This window comes from Anolis sagrei, chromosome 5, assembly GCF_037176765.1.
Source record: "Anolis sagrei isolate rAnoSag1 chromosome 5, rAnoSag1.mat, whole genome shotgun sequence".
Lineage (NCBI taxonomy): Eukaryota > Metazoa > Chordata > Lepidosauria > Squamata > Dactyloidae > Anolis > Anolis sagrei.
The window spans coordinates 108,397,193-108,413,086 of record NC_090025.1 but is presented as its reverse complement, the minus strand read 5'-3'; the positions used below and the strand labels follow the sequence as shown (position 1 = coordinate 108,413,086).

Below are 15,894 nucleotides of genomic sequence, written 5' to 3'. Positions count from 1 at the left end.
TGACTGATATAGGTACAAATAGGGATTTAGATATGACAAAACTCCGGAAAAATAATGTAAAGTATATTCTCAATATACAGTCCTCAATGAAAAGAGGTTTCTACATAGAGCTCAATATGTTATGAGAGGCTGCATATTTTTCAGGGATCTTTTGCACTTTGGAAACTTTTTTGCAATGAAAAAATTCCAGTTGTGCAAAAACCATAGTTTGCTTGCGAAATGCAGTGTGTTTGTGCAAATAAATATTTCCGCAGAATCCAATTGATGCTTTTAAAATTCTATTTCTACCGCCTAAAAATGTTTTGCACAAAAAGCTTCAAAATATGAAATATATTTCAAATATGCTACCAAAAATGTTTGAATTATTATGTTCTTGTTCTCATGTGTGAAAATGAATGATATGATTTACGATAAAATATGGCATGGGATGTTGTTATATGGTGAATATATGAAACGTACTATGCTGTGCTCGCTTTTAGATTTTCCTTGCAAGAACTCTTTGCTTTTGTCTTATGTAATTATCCTGCGCTTTCTAACTACTCTTTTATTCTTCTGTTCTTCCAATTGCAGTTCCTCTGTCTCAGGGACTTGGCATTTCACTTTATGATAGCTGTTTTTACTTATTTTTCATTTGTCTTCATGTTTTTCTTTTAGTCACCATTTTCCTGTCCATCTGTCCAGTGCTTTTTCTTAATTTCATACTTATTTATGTGGACCATTTTTACATTATACTTTTAATAGAGCTGGTAAAACCTGTGAAGCCAAATATTCTTATGTACAATTTCATTTTAACACACAAGATAACTACTTCTTTTTATATTTTGTAGTGTTGAATCTATGCCCATGAAAAAGTAAGAGAATTTAATTGCTATTATGACTTGTAATAAGGGAGGGATTTTTGATTTTTTAATGGAGATTTTTTTTTAAATTGAGAAGTACTGCATATTTGCAATCACATTCTTTTTGTACGTTTTTGGCATATTGCTCTGTGTTGTTTACATAAATATCACACATAGTTACATACAGAGCTTGTTGAAATGGAACATTCTATGGAACTAATACGTTATGTAGATTACTTAATGGACAGTCTTGTTTCAGAGTGTGCTGGGTTGGTTACACTCTTTTATATACTGAACTATTTCAGTTGTCTTTCCATTCTGTTTTATTGGTTGTTAGCATTTAAAATAAGCTCATTTTTTAATTATCATCTTTATAAACCATGGTCTGTAACTAGTTGCATTCATCATTAACCCAGTCCTTTCTTGGTATATTTATTTTATTACAGTTTGGAAAATGGTAATAATGGTTATCATAAAGAGCATTTATATGGTATACACAATCCAATTATGACAAGGTAAACCAAGTTTGAAACTTTATAAACATTCTTAATACATTTCTCATTATTATTTGTTTCCTTTTTTGCATGTTTTAAAGTTAAATCCTTTTCTTTTTGCATGACTTCACACTACTGACTTGATTTTTTTTAATGTAAGCTATAAATAGCAATAAATAGCAGAACTGGAATTGCATAGGTTTTCCTCAGTAAGACTACAACTAGTTTTTTCAGAATGTTTAAAGATAATCATTATATCTGGAAACTGCTCATATCACAAGCTCTTTTAAACTTAGAACTACTATAGGATGAAGCAGAATTAACCTCCTGTGAAACAAATATTAATCATTGTACTAACAACACATCACCCTAGATCAGTGGTTCCCAACCTTTTTTTGACCAGGGACCACTTTGATCAGGGACCACTTTTCAAAATTAGTACCAAAAGGCTTACAAATCAGTTTTTGGTCAACTTTAAATAACAACAACAACAACAACAACAACTTTATTTGTACCCTGCCACCATCTCCCCAAAGGGACTCGGAGCAGCCCAAGCAATTACAATAAGGCAAAATAAAATACATACAAGACAGACGATAACAGATTATAACATCAAGTAAAAATGCTGAACAATAACATGGTAATGCAATAAAATAGTAACAATAACGTAATAAAACAAAGTGTAAAGAGATTCGGTTTGGGTGCTGATTCAGAAAATTGCATTGGATCAACCATATCAGCTCTAGTTTCTGATATAGAACATATGCCATGATCAGCGATAGGGAAGGAGTGGCAGGCGGCACAAAAGGAGCAGAAATAAAATAAAATAAAGAGGAAGGAGGCTCGTGGACCAGATTTTGTCCTCACAGCCAACTGGTGGTCCACGGCCCACAAGTTAAGAACCACTGCCCTAGATGCTCAAATTAATCCTATTTATCCATGGATAAATATATTCAATGCTTTATAAGCAGCTGAAGAATTTACTGATCATATCCTTTAAAATCAATTATGTTTATACTCAAATAGTGCTCTAGGATCTCTATACAAAGTTTCTCACAGTTCCTTTTAATCAGGAGATGCCAGGCTTTGAGCTTCCACAATCATCAGCATGTGTTCTGCCATTGGTTTAGAGCCCTGCCTTCAGTCAAAGAAAATGAAGCAAGCATGTTATACATGTACCGTAATCAATTTTTACAGTTGCACAATAACTTTATCATTTTTTATTATTTTTTAAAAAATATTCCTTGTATTTTTAAACATAGCCTACATGTGGTTCCAAAGCTGTTTCCTATGCACAAACTACAGAGATCCTGATACTTGGCTAAAACACATTGTTCCCCTTCTTGCATTCAAAGTATGCAGTGCACTACCATGCATTCCTATCATTCAGTCCCAGGGAAACTAGGAAGTGATAAATTGGTAGATTGAAATGGGAATGAAACACATCCCCAGAGAAGATGGAGTCCAAACCTCTGGCTGACCTCACCCAACAGTTTAATGTTGTCGTTAAAAAGTAATGAGACACAAGATGAAACCTTCTGATACCCCACAAGTCTTAGGTATGCCACAGGATAGAACATCAGTCTCCAACCACCAATCTTCTGCTTCTGGTCCACCAGGTAGGAATCCAATTATTGAATTGTGGCAATATGTGCACCCATCTTAGCCACACTGTCCAAAAGGATATCCTTTTCAGTGGCATTTCAAAATCACAGAGAACCCAGTGAAATCATTAGGGTAGCATTATTATACCCTTTATTCAGGAGTCAGCTAACCAAGTCAGTTTCTAATTAACACATGTGAGAATGAGAGATACTCCTTCCCATTACTTTATTCCTTATGTGGTTCTGTCCTCCGCCCTTTAAGTGGGTACAAGGTGCTGTTACAGGGTAGTAGGGCCCGGGGAAAGAAACCATCTACAGTGCACTGGTTTCCATCCATTATTGGTAACATGCAGTATCCTTAATATGTTCTTTTGACTATAATCATAGAATCATAGGGTTGGAAGAGACCTCATGGGCCATCCAGTCCAACCACCTGCCAACAAGCAGGAAAATTGCATTCAAAGCACCCCTGACAGATGGCCATCCAGCCTCCCTTATGGAGAATGTTCTCTGTCTCTCGTTAAAACTTTCTCTGAGAATCCTTGGGAAAAACTTTGGGTCTTCCCAGGAGATCTCCCAAATGTGGTGAAAATCCATCATGATGAAAACTCACTGATGGAACCAGGATAGGACTCGCGTGCATTTTCAAGAATGTTTCTTATGTTATACTTTATTGGATATATATTTCTCCTCCCCACCTCCCACCCCAAATCTCTTGATCCAAATGAACAATAATCTCCTGAACAAGCCTTTTCTGCCATCAGTTTTCCCTTTCTTTTACCAGTGTAAGTTTGCTGAAGGTGAGAAAGATGCTAGCAAAGCAAGATTTAGAATTAATCAAAAGGCCTTAGGCCAGTTTGTAAAGAGATTTCCTGAACTGGAGAATATCTTAGCAGGCTACCCATTCAAAACTGTGTGTCTTGATAGTGAGTGACACTTCTAGTACAAAAGGTAGACGCTCTTGAGAAATAATAAATAGAAAACATTTAAAGTATGGAGCTTAACACCAAAAACTAAAAGTATATCCAAACACTAAAAGTATATCCAAAGCATTTTTTTTTAAAACTGACTAACAGCTTATCTTTTTCTTTCTCTAAATTAAGCACTTCCTTTTTACAATTGTGGAACCTGAGACAGAGTTTGTAAAAGCTATGCCTCAATTGCTTTTCCTTGCTCCTTAATGTGGCAACTTTGTAGTTTCCATTTAGTTACTCCTTTGTCATGCCCTCCCTAGCTTTTTCTAGTTTTCTGTACTTCTGTACTGCTTTTAGTATTTTCTAAGAGGCTCTGCATTTTTATTCCTAAACATGAGAATCGTGTTTCAAATTTTATCAGTTTTTTTGATGCAAGAACATATGTTAATTACAGCGGAAGAGAAATACTTGGTTGTGTTTTTATGGCTGATTTGTAGCCCTAATAAAATGGCATAATGTACTATACATAAACACTTTGAAATACAGAGAGTAAATATTAAGTGTTCTCATACTGGAATTAATTTTCAATTTAGCGACTATGTTACATTGAAGAATGTTTTGCTTTAGATGCAAACAGACCATTCCCCTGCAAAAAAAAATGAGTATTATTTCTGTGTTCTATCTTGTAGCTCTGTGGAACAGTGGTAGCACATATTGGAAATGTCAAGGGTAAGTCACATGGTTTGATGATGAATATTGGCCATTTAAGCTCAGCTGAATTAAGAAATAGAGCTCCATATGAAGGCACCCATTCTTAAATTGTTCCTCCATCTCTGGGCAATCTTGCCATAAGTCTGTCAATATTCCCTCTTTCTTGTGCTGTGTTATTTTCTCAGCTTCTCTCATTATGATACAAACATATATTGTTTTATTTTAGCTGCCTTGTAATGTGGTTTTTATAAAATTATCCTTAATTTTATTCTGTGTTCATTTTCAGCCCGTGGAAAGAGTAATTCAGATTCTCCTCTGAGAAAACACCATCTTTCCAATCAGCGTTGAACTCTGAATATTCATCCTTCTTGTTTAGGGCCTGCACAGTGAATTATTCTCAATTATTTGCTATTTTGTACCACTGAAACCTGAAATTAATGGTTTCTATTCTTGCTTTACCACACCATTTTTCAGTTGAGGTTTCTGTACCATATGTTCATAATAATTTGAGTAAACAGGACTGTCTGGGTTTTATGTTAACTATTTTGTCTGTTTCGTTTCAGATTAACTGCCCATTTGCAATTACTTGGTTTTTTCTTATAATACCTAGATTTATTACTGCAATACGTAAAATGTGTTTACATGAAGAATACATTATCTTTGCAGACACTTTTGTATCTGTGTTTTTTACAGCTGTCTTACAGCAGATTTTTAATACTATTTGTTATATACTTCACAAGAAACCTATTCAGCATGATCAATGTTCCTTTGGTGCTGTTAGATGGCCACCATTGACTGGTTTGTTCTTTCAAAAATGGAAACCAGTCTTTCTTATTTTCAGAAAATTTAATGTCATTTTTTTCCGGGTGATAATTTAATATGCCATGTCACTAAGACCAAAAGTGTATTTTTTCTTAAATCAGTTAGTATTAAACATTGTGACCTAATGTGAAAATGAAAGATAATTTTAAAAATGTCTTCCTTAGAATCTGAATAAATATAGTATGTCAGGTCAAAAGGACCTATTCAGGACAACTGCAAATAGTATACTATGTGTAATGAATGGAAGACAGCACTTTAATTGCTGTCTCTTGATCATACATGCCTAGATATGCCCAACATTCCCATGTACATCATTTACATGTGTATGAGAGGCATTGGCTTGGGGATACATGTATTGAGATGTAGGTATATCAGTGTACCTCATCTTAGATTTCAGGTGAAAGTGACACATAATTCCATGTCCACTTAGTTTATTAAGTTTGGCAAAGATGTGAGACTAGGCCCCAGATTAACAAACATGGTTCCTCTGTCATGGCCTCTTTATATATTACTTGTAAACTGAATTTTTGAAAAAAAAATTGCCTATATTTTGTGAAATGTTAAAGGAGACTGTAGGACAATTTAGAGAACTGTTGCATTCCATTTTCCTTGAAATTGGGTGTAAGAGTTGTGAACAGAATTAATTTGTCTGACTCATTTGTCTGACTAATTTGGAAAGGGTGCTCAATGCATTTTTTTTTTAAAAAAATACAATGTCTTCTCAATGTTTTGACATTGTATTTCTTGAAAATATGAATCAGGAGGAGATACTAAAGTATATTAAGGCCACTGGTTTTTTGGCTGTTTGACTGTAAAGAAGCTCCTTTAATAGATTTTTGTTCAAGAATCATTCCTGATTTAACATCTGTTCAATTATGTAATGTTTACACATCAGCTATCCATTCCAAACATTATCAGCAACATTAATTTGTGTCGTACTTCATTAAGTGGAAATACTTTTTTCACAGTGTGGGGAAAATGCCAGCTATGCAGCAGCTCTCAAATTGAACAGAAGCTGGTGTTACATGGGATCGAAGAAGTTTTTTTCACTAATAGGGGAAAGTGATTATTCCTACTCTCCAATATGCAGAATTCCTGTGTGTGTGTGTGTGTGTGAGAGAGAGAGAGAGAGATTCAAAATTGTAGATTTTAATAACTTCCTATTTTAAACTTGGCAATGTCCTGAAATCATTCAAATAAAGTGAAATATTGATTAATGTTGGTGTAGGTTTTTAATTGAAGATCTTATTTCATTTGGTTAAAACTTTGGTTCATGACCGAAACAGTATGGATTTCTTCTTCTTAGATGGACTTGATTTTGGGTAAGAGTTAAATCTAGCTGATTTTGTTAAGAAACTTAAGTATATACACACACAAATAGTTTTATTGTACAAGCCCAAGACTGTGACAAAAAGGCACAACATGCACAGAATTGTATCCTCAGAGCAAACAAGAAACAGAAGACACGAAACAGAGTTCATTATCATGCTTAAGTATATATCTAAAAGAAAGCCCATGAAAAATCAGTGTTGTACGTATATTCTACAGTGACCATGTTTAATGAGATATATATGAGTAGCTATGTATATGTGATATGACTTTTCCAACTTTTCATAAGCTGATCTTAAATTTCCTCAAAGTTTAAAAATATCATGTTCTTAGAGGCATCAGTTGACCAAACCACAGTTGTAAGCTGGTTCTGTTTGGGGCATGACTTTGCCCTGGATTTGACAGAGCAGATAAAACTTCAAAGTTTACCTCTGCCTTCCGCAACATGGCACCCTTCCGATGTTTTGAATCACAATTTCCTACAAACTACACCATTATGCATAGTAGCTGGTGATGATAGTTAGTTGTACCTTGAAGACACTAGATGTGAAGAACCCAGCTGGTGTTTTCCCATTATGGAGAGTGTGAAAGGAATAATACCCCTTCTAAAATGACTATGTGTGATATAAGGTGTACATGTGTGTATGACAGCCACACATACATGTACAAACATGTAGACTGCTGCATTTTCTTACAGATGTATACCCCTTCAAAAATAAACCCCACGTTTGAAATAAAATGCAATATTTTAATGAAGGCAAAGGGAGATGCACTTAACAGTAAGAAAATCCAGGGAAAAGAAACGTACACACACAGACCATTATTTTGAAAATGTGATGCATGAGCTGGGTTCTTTAATAGAAGAAATTAGAAAAAGAATCTTCTGAGTTGAAAGGGTTGTGTGTCGTGTAGCCTGTACTGAAATGAAAAAAAATTAGAGTGCAGAAGTCACCTAAGAACAACACACCAAATAGTAGTCCGCCACTTGCACTTTTCAGTGTGTTTTCCTAAATATTGGAAAAGACCAATGGAAAATAATGACATAATTTTGATATGTAACTCAACTTGCCATTCCTCATAAAACACTGCGCTTGAAGGGAGCCCTTGTAAAGTAAATCCCTGCTATTATTAATTGTGACACATTAAGCCAGTAACACAGAATGTGAGCATCATTGTCTTGAATCTAAAATTCCGGCTGCACAAGGGATCGTCTGTTACCCCTAGGACTGCATTGCATGGAGGTGGCAATCTGGCTCAGTAGCAGAACAATCACCCTTCCTGGTTAGCCACTTCCCTGCTATTAAGCCATTTGGGGTGATTGATAGGCAAAACATGTCAATAGTCCCTGTTAGTTCCACAGTTCCAGGACCTACCCCATGCAATTAGGTCCTCCAGCTTCTGTGGTAGTATCGCTACTCTTCCATGAAGAATTTTTATTTAATCAATTTAATATTTTAAAAAGCAAAGCACTTTGCAATTACAGTGTCTTATATATATATATATATATATATATATATATATATATATATATAGAGGAAGTGAAGTGACACAGCACTTCACTTCCTTTATAAGGTGGAGTTATGTTGCTCGCCCAGACATGCAGCTTTGAATAGCTGAGGCATTGTGGAGAGAAAAGCAGGATATACATAAACAATAATAGTAATAATAATAACAACAATGGATAGTAGCTGCTCTTCCCTGTCACGGGATGCTGTGGGATAGCACGCCATGTATTATGGCATGCAGTCATGTTCAAAGCCTCTAAATTGCCTTCCCTACCCTATATCTCCCATTGAGATGACCAAGCTGTTTCTAGCTTCAAACCAAGCCAGATGCCAGGCTTGATCGGATCTAAATAATATCAGCCAATACTGGGCAAATTCACAAAGGGTGAAAGATATGTTATTTGTGCCCAAAAGTGTATTGATGTTGGAGATTTAGCTTTTCATTTCACATGATGAAAGCACACCGCTGAAGTCATCAGTAACCAATCTGCACACAAGTTGTTTCTTTGATGTGACTCAGTGTTTGGGCTTCTTTTTGCCTCATTAGTAAAGTTTTGCTTTTCCTGTCGTTCTCCTTGCCACATTTATCAGCCACCTTTTCTTGCCATGACTTGTGCAAGGGAGGATTACATAGGAAAAAGGTTTGCCTTAGGTCTCCTAACAACTTTTCCACATCCATATGTAACCTAACAAGATTTCTTTGTATGCCAGTCAGTTAAAGAAAACCAGATTTGTTTTTTCTCATTTGCTGAGAACAAGATTTCAAGGATCTGATGCTATGTTTCACTACGACGAGACCACAATTTTGTAGAAAGTTTGGAACAAAACCTGAGGGCCATAATAACAACCTTGCTATGTCCTGATTGCATCTACTGTATCTTTGACAATTGTAACATCCAACTTGAAGCAAATGTGAGAGATTTTGTTTGCAAAACAACAGGCCTCCAGCACTTCAGCCTCTACTAAAAAGTACTCTGCAGGTACAATGTTGGCAGAGAAGTATTTTTTTTTCTTTGTTGATATTTTCAACAAAATGTCAGAGACTATGTTAATTTGGTCAGGGATTTATAGGGACCAATATGGACTGTATATTTTAGTCCATATTTGAATCCTAGGTAATCTGTGGATAGGATATCTGAGAAGAGAGATTTCAGCCTTATGGATCATAACTATTCTTCCAACCCATCCTTCAGATCAAGTATTTAGTGTTCTGGTAGACTTAACTGAAGAATTAGTACCTTACTTTTATTTCAGTCAGGCCTCCATTATATAAAAGAGGGGCTACTTTATTTGTGGGTTTGACTTCACTTTTTTGTTACTTTGATATAGTCAGAGAAGATATAGTATGACCCTTGTATCCATGGGGAATATGTTCCAAGACACACACACCCATGGATACCTAAAATTGTGGATAATATTGACTATTTAGACTATACTTGGGCTGGAAACACACCACATAATTGCACTGGATCTAGAGAGGCCCACAAATACTATTTTGGAGGATATGGGTAGAATAATAGAATCATGGAGTTGGAAGAGATCTCATGGGCCATCCAGTCCAACCCTCTGCCAAGAAGCAGGAAAATTGCATTCCGCTGACTGATGGCCATCCAGCCTCTGTTTAAACTCTTCCAAAGAAGAAACCTCCACCACACTCCAGGGCAGAGAGTTCCACTGCTGAACGGCTCTCACAGTCAGGAAGTTCTTCCTAATGTTCAGATGGAATCTCCTTTCTTGTAGTTTGAAGACATTGTTCCACATCCTAGTCTCTAGGGCAGCAGAAAACAAGCTTGCTCCCTCCTCCCTATGACTTCCTCTCACAATTGTTTAATGTTGATTATGTAAATTTTCATAACTGATTAATTTATGTTTATATGTACTTTGCCAATGATATTGAAACAAATAATAATTGAATTGTACATATCACATGCACTGTGCAAACCTATGTTATATTTGATATAGTCATAGAACAACTTTATACATATACAGTGATATATAGGTATCTGTTGTTATATATACACACACACACCGTGGGTATCTAATCTGTGGTTAAGGGAGTCATACTGTACTATATATGACAATTGGAATAAAGAAATGCTAAAAACCTTACTTATATCAAATAAGTGGAAAATAGAAGTGCCGAAAATCCAGACCAAAGTATACATATTTGGCAGAAATAGTTCTTTCAGCTATTCAACTGTTATGCTATGTGCGGGCAGCAAGATTTGTCTTGTTTCCTCCTGGAATGTTCACGGGCTATTTGGCATTCCATTCAGCTATAAATTATGACCTTATGTATACACCAAGCGAATGTATTTAAAAGGAGGCTTAGGTGGGAACCCCACATGCACCACCCAACCTAGAAGAGAGACCTCTTTGTATGTCCGTTCAGTTAAAGAAACCCAGTTTGGTTTCTTCTCATTTGTGAACAGGACTCCAAGGCTGTGATTGTGTTTCACTATGAAGGGGACCATCATCGTTGTAATATTTTTTATTGCTTTTATGGAAACCTTCGCACAAAACCCAAAGGCAAAGAAAAGAAGCAGTGGCAAAGAGATTCATTTTCAGACCAAAGCTAAACATGCCTGCATAATGAGTATGATTGGAAATGGTGAAACAAAGCTTAGAATAGAATGTAACAATCAAGGCAAGACATACTGGTGTGAATATACAGGAAAACCATCCCTTTGTCCTTCTTTTAACAACAACCCAATGGCTTACTGGAATCAGATTGCCATGGATCTAAGGAAACGGAACAATGCCTGCTACTCTAATCTGGTTCTGAAGCCTACAATGTGTCAGAGGGTTTCTTCTGAAGCTCACATGAGACAGGTGGGTTCCAGCATAAGGACAAAGTTAACTCCTATCCAACAAGCAGATGCTGTTAACCGTGGAAAGATGGTCCAGAAACTTCTTTCTGCAAAGCATGTTAAAGAAAGCCAAGCAAGGAAGGGTTTCATTCAGAAATCGGGGAAACCAAAACCATCTTCTATGCCTGAGGTGAAACCTACTCAACAAAGTCAAGTACCTGGAAATGAATCTGAAGCCATGAAGTTAGCACGGAAGCATTGTTGGGAATCCCTGCACAACTTCTGTTCCTACGTCATCAGCATTTTTAAAGGCTGAGGAAGAAAAGGTAAACCTTTTCCTTTTTACACTATAGTTCTAGCAGGAGTACTTTGAACTCTTCTCCTCATAGTATGTACCATTTGAACAAGGTTGCAGGTTTTTCTTAGTAAAACAAGCAACTACAACTGTTGTTGTACATGATACTAATAGAATAATATAGTTAGTGGTCATGTTTTTCAAGAAGTGGCTACAGTACCATTTTGGTGAGCATTTGGATTATGGGCTAGTAGTAACAGATTGTCACTACAAGAATTGGGCATTACTGCTTTGAAGGTCTGTTCAGGACAAAGGTGAGCTTTTTCATATGTAAAACTAGTATTCTAGAGCATGAAATGAGTATCAAAAGGGAACACTTGTGAGTATGCACATATACAAGGACATATTTGTGCTTCTGCATATTACCAAGAATGTGGAAACCTATCTGTCTATCATCTATCTATCTATCTATCTATCTATCTATCTATCTACACACACACACACACAAGTTCATGGCATCTTAGCCATTACTTGTGGCTGGGAGCATGAAACATGTCCTGACAGTCAAAATTCAGGACACAGATACCAGCCTCAAAACAAAGACCTGCACAACTGGGGTGGGGAGAAGCATATATGAAAATTGTGTGGACAGTCTTAGTTGAATGGATTCCTACATTTCTCACAGCCATAAACATGGGTCTTTAGTTGCAGAATGTACTCATGTGTAGTAAAGCCACTTTAGGAGAAGAAATGCTTCCTGTAATGCCGCCAATGTATTGGTAGAACTTAAAATACAATTTTATTGTTTAGGAAGTACATGTAGGTAAGTGATGGTGTACTTAAACTGAATCTCCAAGTCTTGTTTTAAGAAGGCAGCTTTGTAAATTTATTTCTTGATTTCTTGTTTTGCAGGGTAAAAGACGTGTGGTTGGAGAATTCCCACAAGTGTTCATTTTCATCTGGGTTTATGTATCCTCACTGCTTAATATTTTTAAACAATAACCCAAAACATTTCCAATCCTTGAACCAGCATAAAAAAGTGATACCAGTTAGTCATATGTTGTAGAATTACATGCCAGTCTAACTACAGTGTACTTACATATTAATTGTTTACTAAAAACACAGAGAGCTGTTGCTCCAGTTTTTACATTGAATTAAACATTATGAAATATACATTTGTCTTTCCTAAAATTATATTTAATGGACTAATCAAATTCACTTTTCAGAAGGATCTATTAACAGATTTAGTAAGCAATATCAGAAACATAGCTTGTAATGAGCTGCAAAGAGATAGATTAAGGGCTTTAAAAGTGGACATACTTTATTGTTCTGCTTCAACTAGGCTATTATACTGCTGCTGAGACACACAAATCACTGGACCAAGGAACTGTATGTGTTATTAATGGGGGTGATATCTGTTATGTAGCTTCTTTCTGTGATGCAAAAGTTGTGTGAAGTTCCATAGGCAGAGCTCACATCTGCTCCCCATGTGAGGGGGACATGGCTGCCCCCCCCCCCATGTCACCACTATTCTTTGGAAGCTGATCCTGAACTGTGAAAGTGAGCACCACCCAATATAATAATAATAATGAGGAGGAGGAGGAGGAGGAAACACAAGCCTGAAAAAGTTACAGAAAATGAACACATCAAACTACTTTGGGACTTCCAAATTCAGACTGACAGAGTTTTGGAGTGGAATACTCCTGGCCTCACAATCGTGTTAAAAAACCAAGTATGGATTGCTGATGTTGCAATCCCAGGCAACAGCAAGATTGAAGAGAAACAACTTGAAAAGCTGACACGATATGAGGATTTAAAGATTGAACTGCAAAAAAAATCAAACACTTGCTGATAACAAATCAGCATTTGCAAGGCTTGCTAAATAGGACGATTTTCCTTTTTGTGGAGCTGAAGAATTTTCATAGTTTACTGCAATTACTGCACATTGTTGCTCACAGGTTTGTGTAAATTGTGGCATTTCTTTTATTGTTGCCAATTTTTCTGTGACCCAAGCATTGAGCTAAGGGGACCCCATTTGGGGTCAGGATTCACAGCATAAAAAGCAGTGATCAGAGGACTACACGTTACTCTTCTGTGCTTTAACAGGTAATATGTCCCTTTTGGCAAATGGAGACAATTCACACGGGAATGATATCTATCATACACTCCTCTCACATAGTTGGATGTTGGTTTCCAGAATTCTGTTCATTGCTCATGGGCCATTTCAACAGTGTTCCTGTCTTTTTTTTTTATCTGTGTGCCAGAAGAGAAATTTGTAGATAAAATCTGCCATAAACTATGAAATCAACACCATTACTAGGGGAAATGGCACAATCCCTTCCCTCCTCCACCTTGCAACCGCAGAGCTTCATTCATTGTTATATTCTTGAGTGGAAGCTGCATGTGAGTGATTCCCAACCTTTTTTGACCAGAAACCAATTGACCAAGGACCACTTTTGTTGCAAATAGCGGGTTTCAGTCAGATCCAATGCAGAAGACACAATAACATTGCACACAGGCAAGAGGGAAAAGAACAGAAAAACTTTACTCTTGTCAGCAGATTTAAAACATAAACTTGCAGTGTTGCAATAAAAAACAATGCAACAAATTTACATAGTCCTTGTAAGCAATACAAAATAAAGCTTCTTCATCTTCATCCAAATGAGAGAGCAGTAGAAATGGTTGAGCAACATGCCTGAGCAAAGGCTCCTCAGAGCAAATCTAAAGTATATTCTAAAACCCATACAGTTATACCTATTGGGTGTAGTCCAAACTTACTAGTTGACCTACACTAGCAGCTGCACATAATAATCAACAGTATAAGGTTTTCTTTAACACACACACACATACTTGAACCTGTTACGACTTACTGTAACAACTTTGACCAGGGACCACTCTCCAACATTAGTACCAAAAGGGTTATGAATTGGTTTTGGTCAACTTTAGATTCGGATTGGTCATTTGGGGTGCTGATTCAGAAAATTGCATTGGATAGACCATATCAGTTCTAGTTTCTGATACAGAACCTATGCCATCCAGTAGTCACCATCTGCTCACCCATAAAAATATATATTTAATAAGCCTTGGCATTATAAGAAAGATTTGCGAGACCAGTTGTTTTTGTTGCATTGGTGTAGTAATGATGAAGCTGCTGACCATATTTTAGTTCTTGCATACCACTGGTGGTCCATAGACCACAGGTTGGGAAACACTGCTTTAGAGCAATAGACTGAATTTTGCAGAACACAAAACTATTCTTGAAAAGCAAGTGCATATTGGGGAAGCAGATTGTGGTTTGTATTTACTATCATGTCAGTTTCGATTTATGGTAATGTTTAAGACTTTCAAAAACCCTTATCAACAACTTGTACATTTTTCTTTGGCTGGCTGGCTGGCATAGTGCATATTCCAGTTTCCTTGTATGCAAATATAGTTCCAAGGAATAAAAAGATGTGGATACATATATCCCTGTTGTCTTCTTTGAACATCACCTCACTGCCTCACTAGCAAAACAAAGCTTCACTGTAATCTTAACACACAACCTAATGAACTTGGGACAAAAGTGGGAGGGAAACAATGAAGAGGCATGCGGAAAATAATCAAATGTGGGCATCAAATCTCACAATATTAGATTTCTTTAGACAGAATGATGATAATCTCAGCTGACTAACTTGCTATCAATTTGAAATCAAAAGAGTCATCCCTAAAAACATGATTTCTACATACATCTCATTCCCTAGCCAGATAAGTTTAAAAGGCTTTTTTTTAAAGCTATCTTAACATTTAAGAAAACATAACAGCCAATGAGCATCTAAGACAATTTTCCCTAACCTGGAATTCTCCAAATGCCTGCTAGGGATAATGTGGGTGGTGTGGATAATGTGGGTGATGATGGCACCAGATAAAGGAAGCCAGTTCTAGGTGCGATAGAGCATTTAAGGTAAAGGGTAGGAAGATAATATTGGTCTTTCTCAAGATGCTGTGATAAACATCTTATAGGGCTCTTTAGGACTCTGCGAGGTTGAAAAAGAAGGCACCTTCAAATTATGTGTAGCTTGGAGTCTGCTATTCTAAGATTAAAGGCAGTGAGGCAAGATGTACATTGGGTAATCAAAGTGTCCTCCATACTTATTTCACTTCTGAATCACTGTCACCTTACATGCAGAGTCTACAACAGAATGCCTTGACTCTGCAGCTATGAGCAGCAGCATTTCTATTACAGGGGGATTATGCTGCAATTTGGGGAGGTTAGCTACACCTTGTTCTCTCTAATAGTCACTTTAAAAGGCAGAGAAAGGAGATTCCAACCAACCAGTATGATTGTCTCTTGAAATGGAGTTGGAAAACAGTGCTAGCTCTATCATTAGGCAGAGTTTTGTGTGTGTGTGTGTGTCAGAAGCAACTTGAGAATATACTGCAATCCGCCTCTGGTATAAGAGAATTGGTCATCTGCAAGAACATTGTCCAGAGGATGCCTGGATGTGTTACCATCCTGTAGGAGGCTTCTCTCATGTCTCCACATGGGAAGCTGGGGCTGACAGATGAGAGCTCACCCCATCTTGCAGATTCAT

The 15,894-nt window shown here is 36.7% G+C and overlaps 2 protein-coding genes across 14 annotated transcripts in view; both read left to right on the top strand.

Annotated features, from left to right (window-relative positions):
• PROM1 (prominin 1) overlaps positions 1-6,601 on the top strand; it is a 109,542-nt gene extending 102,941 nt beyond the window's left edge. For 9 of the 13 annotated variants that reach the window (XM_067468970.1, XM_067468966.1, XM_067468969.1 and 6 more), the window contains 4 exons: positions 828-851; positions 1,286-1,354; positions 4,541-4,580; positions 4,849-6,601. In XM_067468970.1, coding sequence (XP_067325071.1) covers positions 828-851; positions 1,286-1,354; positions 4,541-4,559 — 112 coding nt within the window. In that variant the 3' untranslated portion in view covers positions 4,560-4,580; positions 4,849-6,601. Of the gene's footprint in view, positions 1-570; positions 789-827; positions 852-1,285; positions 1,355-4,540; positions 4,581-4,848 lie in introns of those variants that run through there. The other 4 variants (XM_067468974.1, XM_067468973.1, XM_067468972.1 and 1 more) reach the window with 2 other exon arrangements.
• Positions 6,602-10,291: 3,690 nt separating this feature from the next.
• FGFBP2 (fibroblast growth factor binding protein 2) lies at positions 10,292-12,496 on the top strand. Its single transcript, XM_060776149.2, has 2 exons — positions 10,292-11,354; positions 12,236-12,496. The coding sequence occupies exon 1, from the start codon at positions 10,679-10,681 to the stop codon at positions 11,342-11,344; it is 666 nt and encodes a 221-aa protein (XP_060632132.2). The 5' UTR covers positions 10,292-10,678; the 3' UTR covers positions 11,345-11,354; positions 12,236-12,496.
• Positions 12,497-15,894: the final 3,398 nt, after the last annotated feature.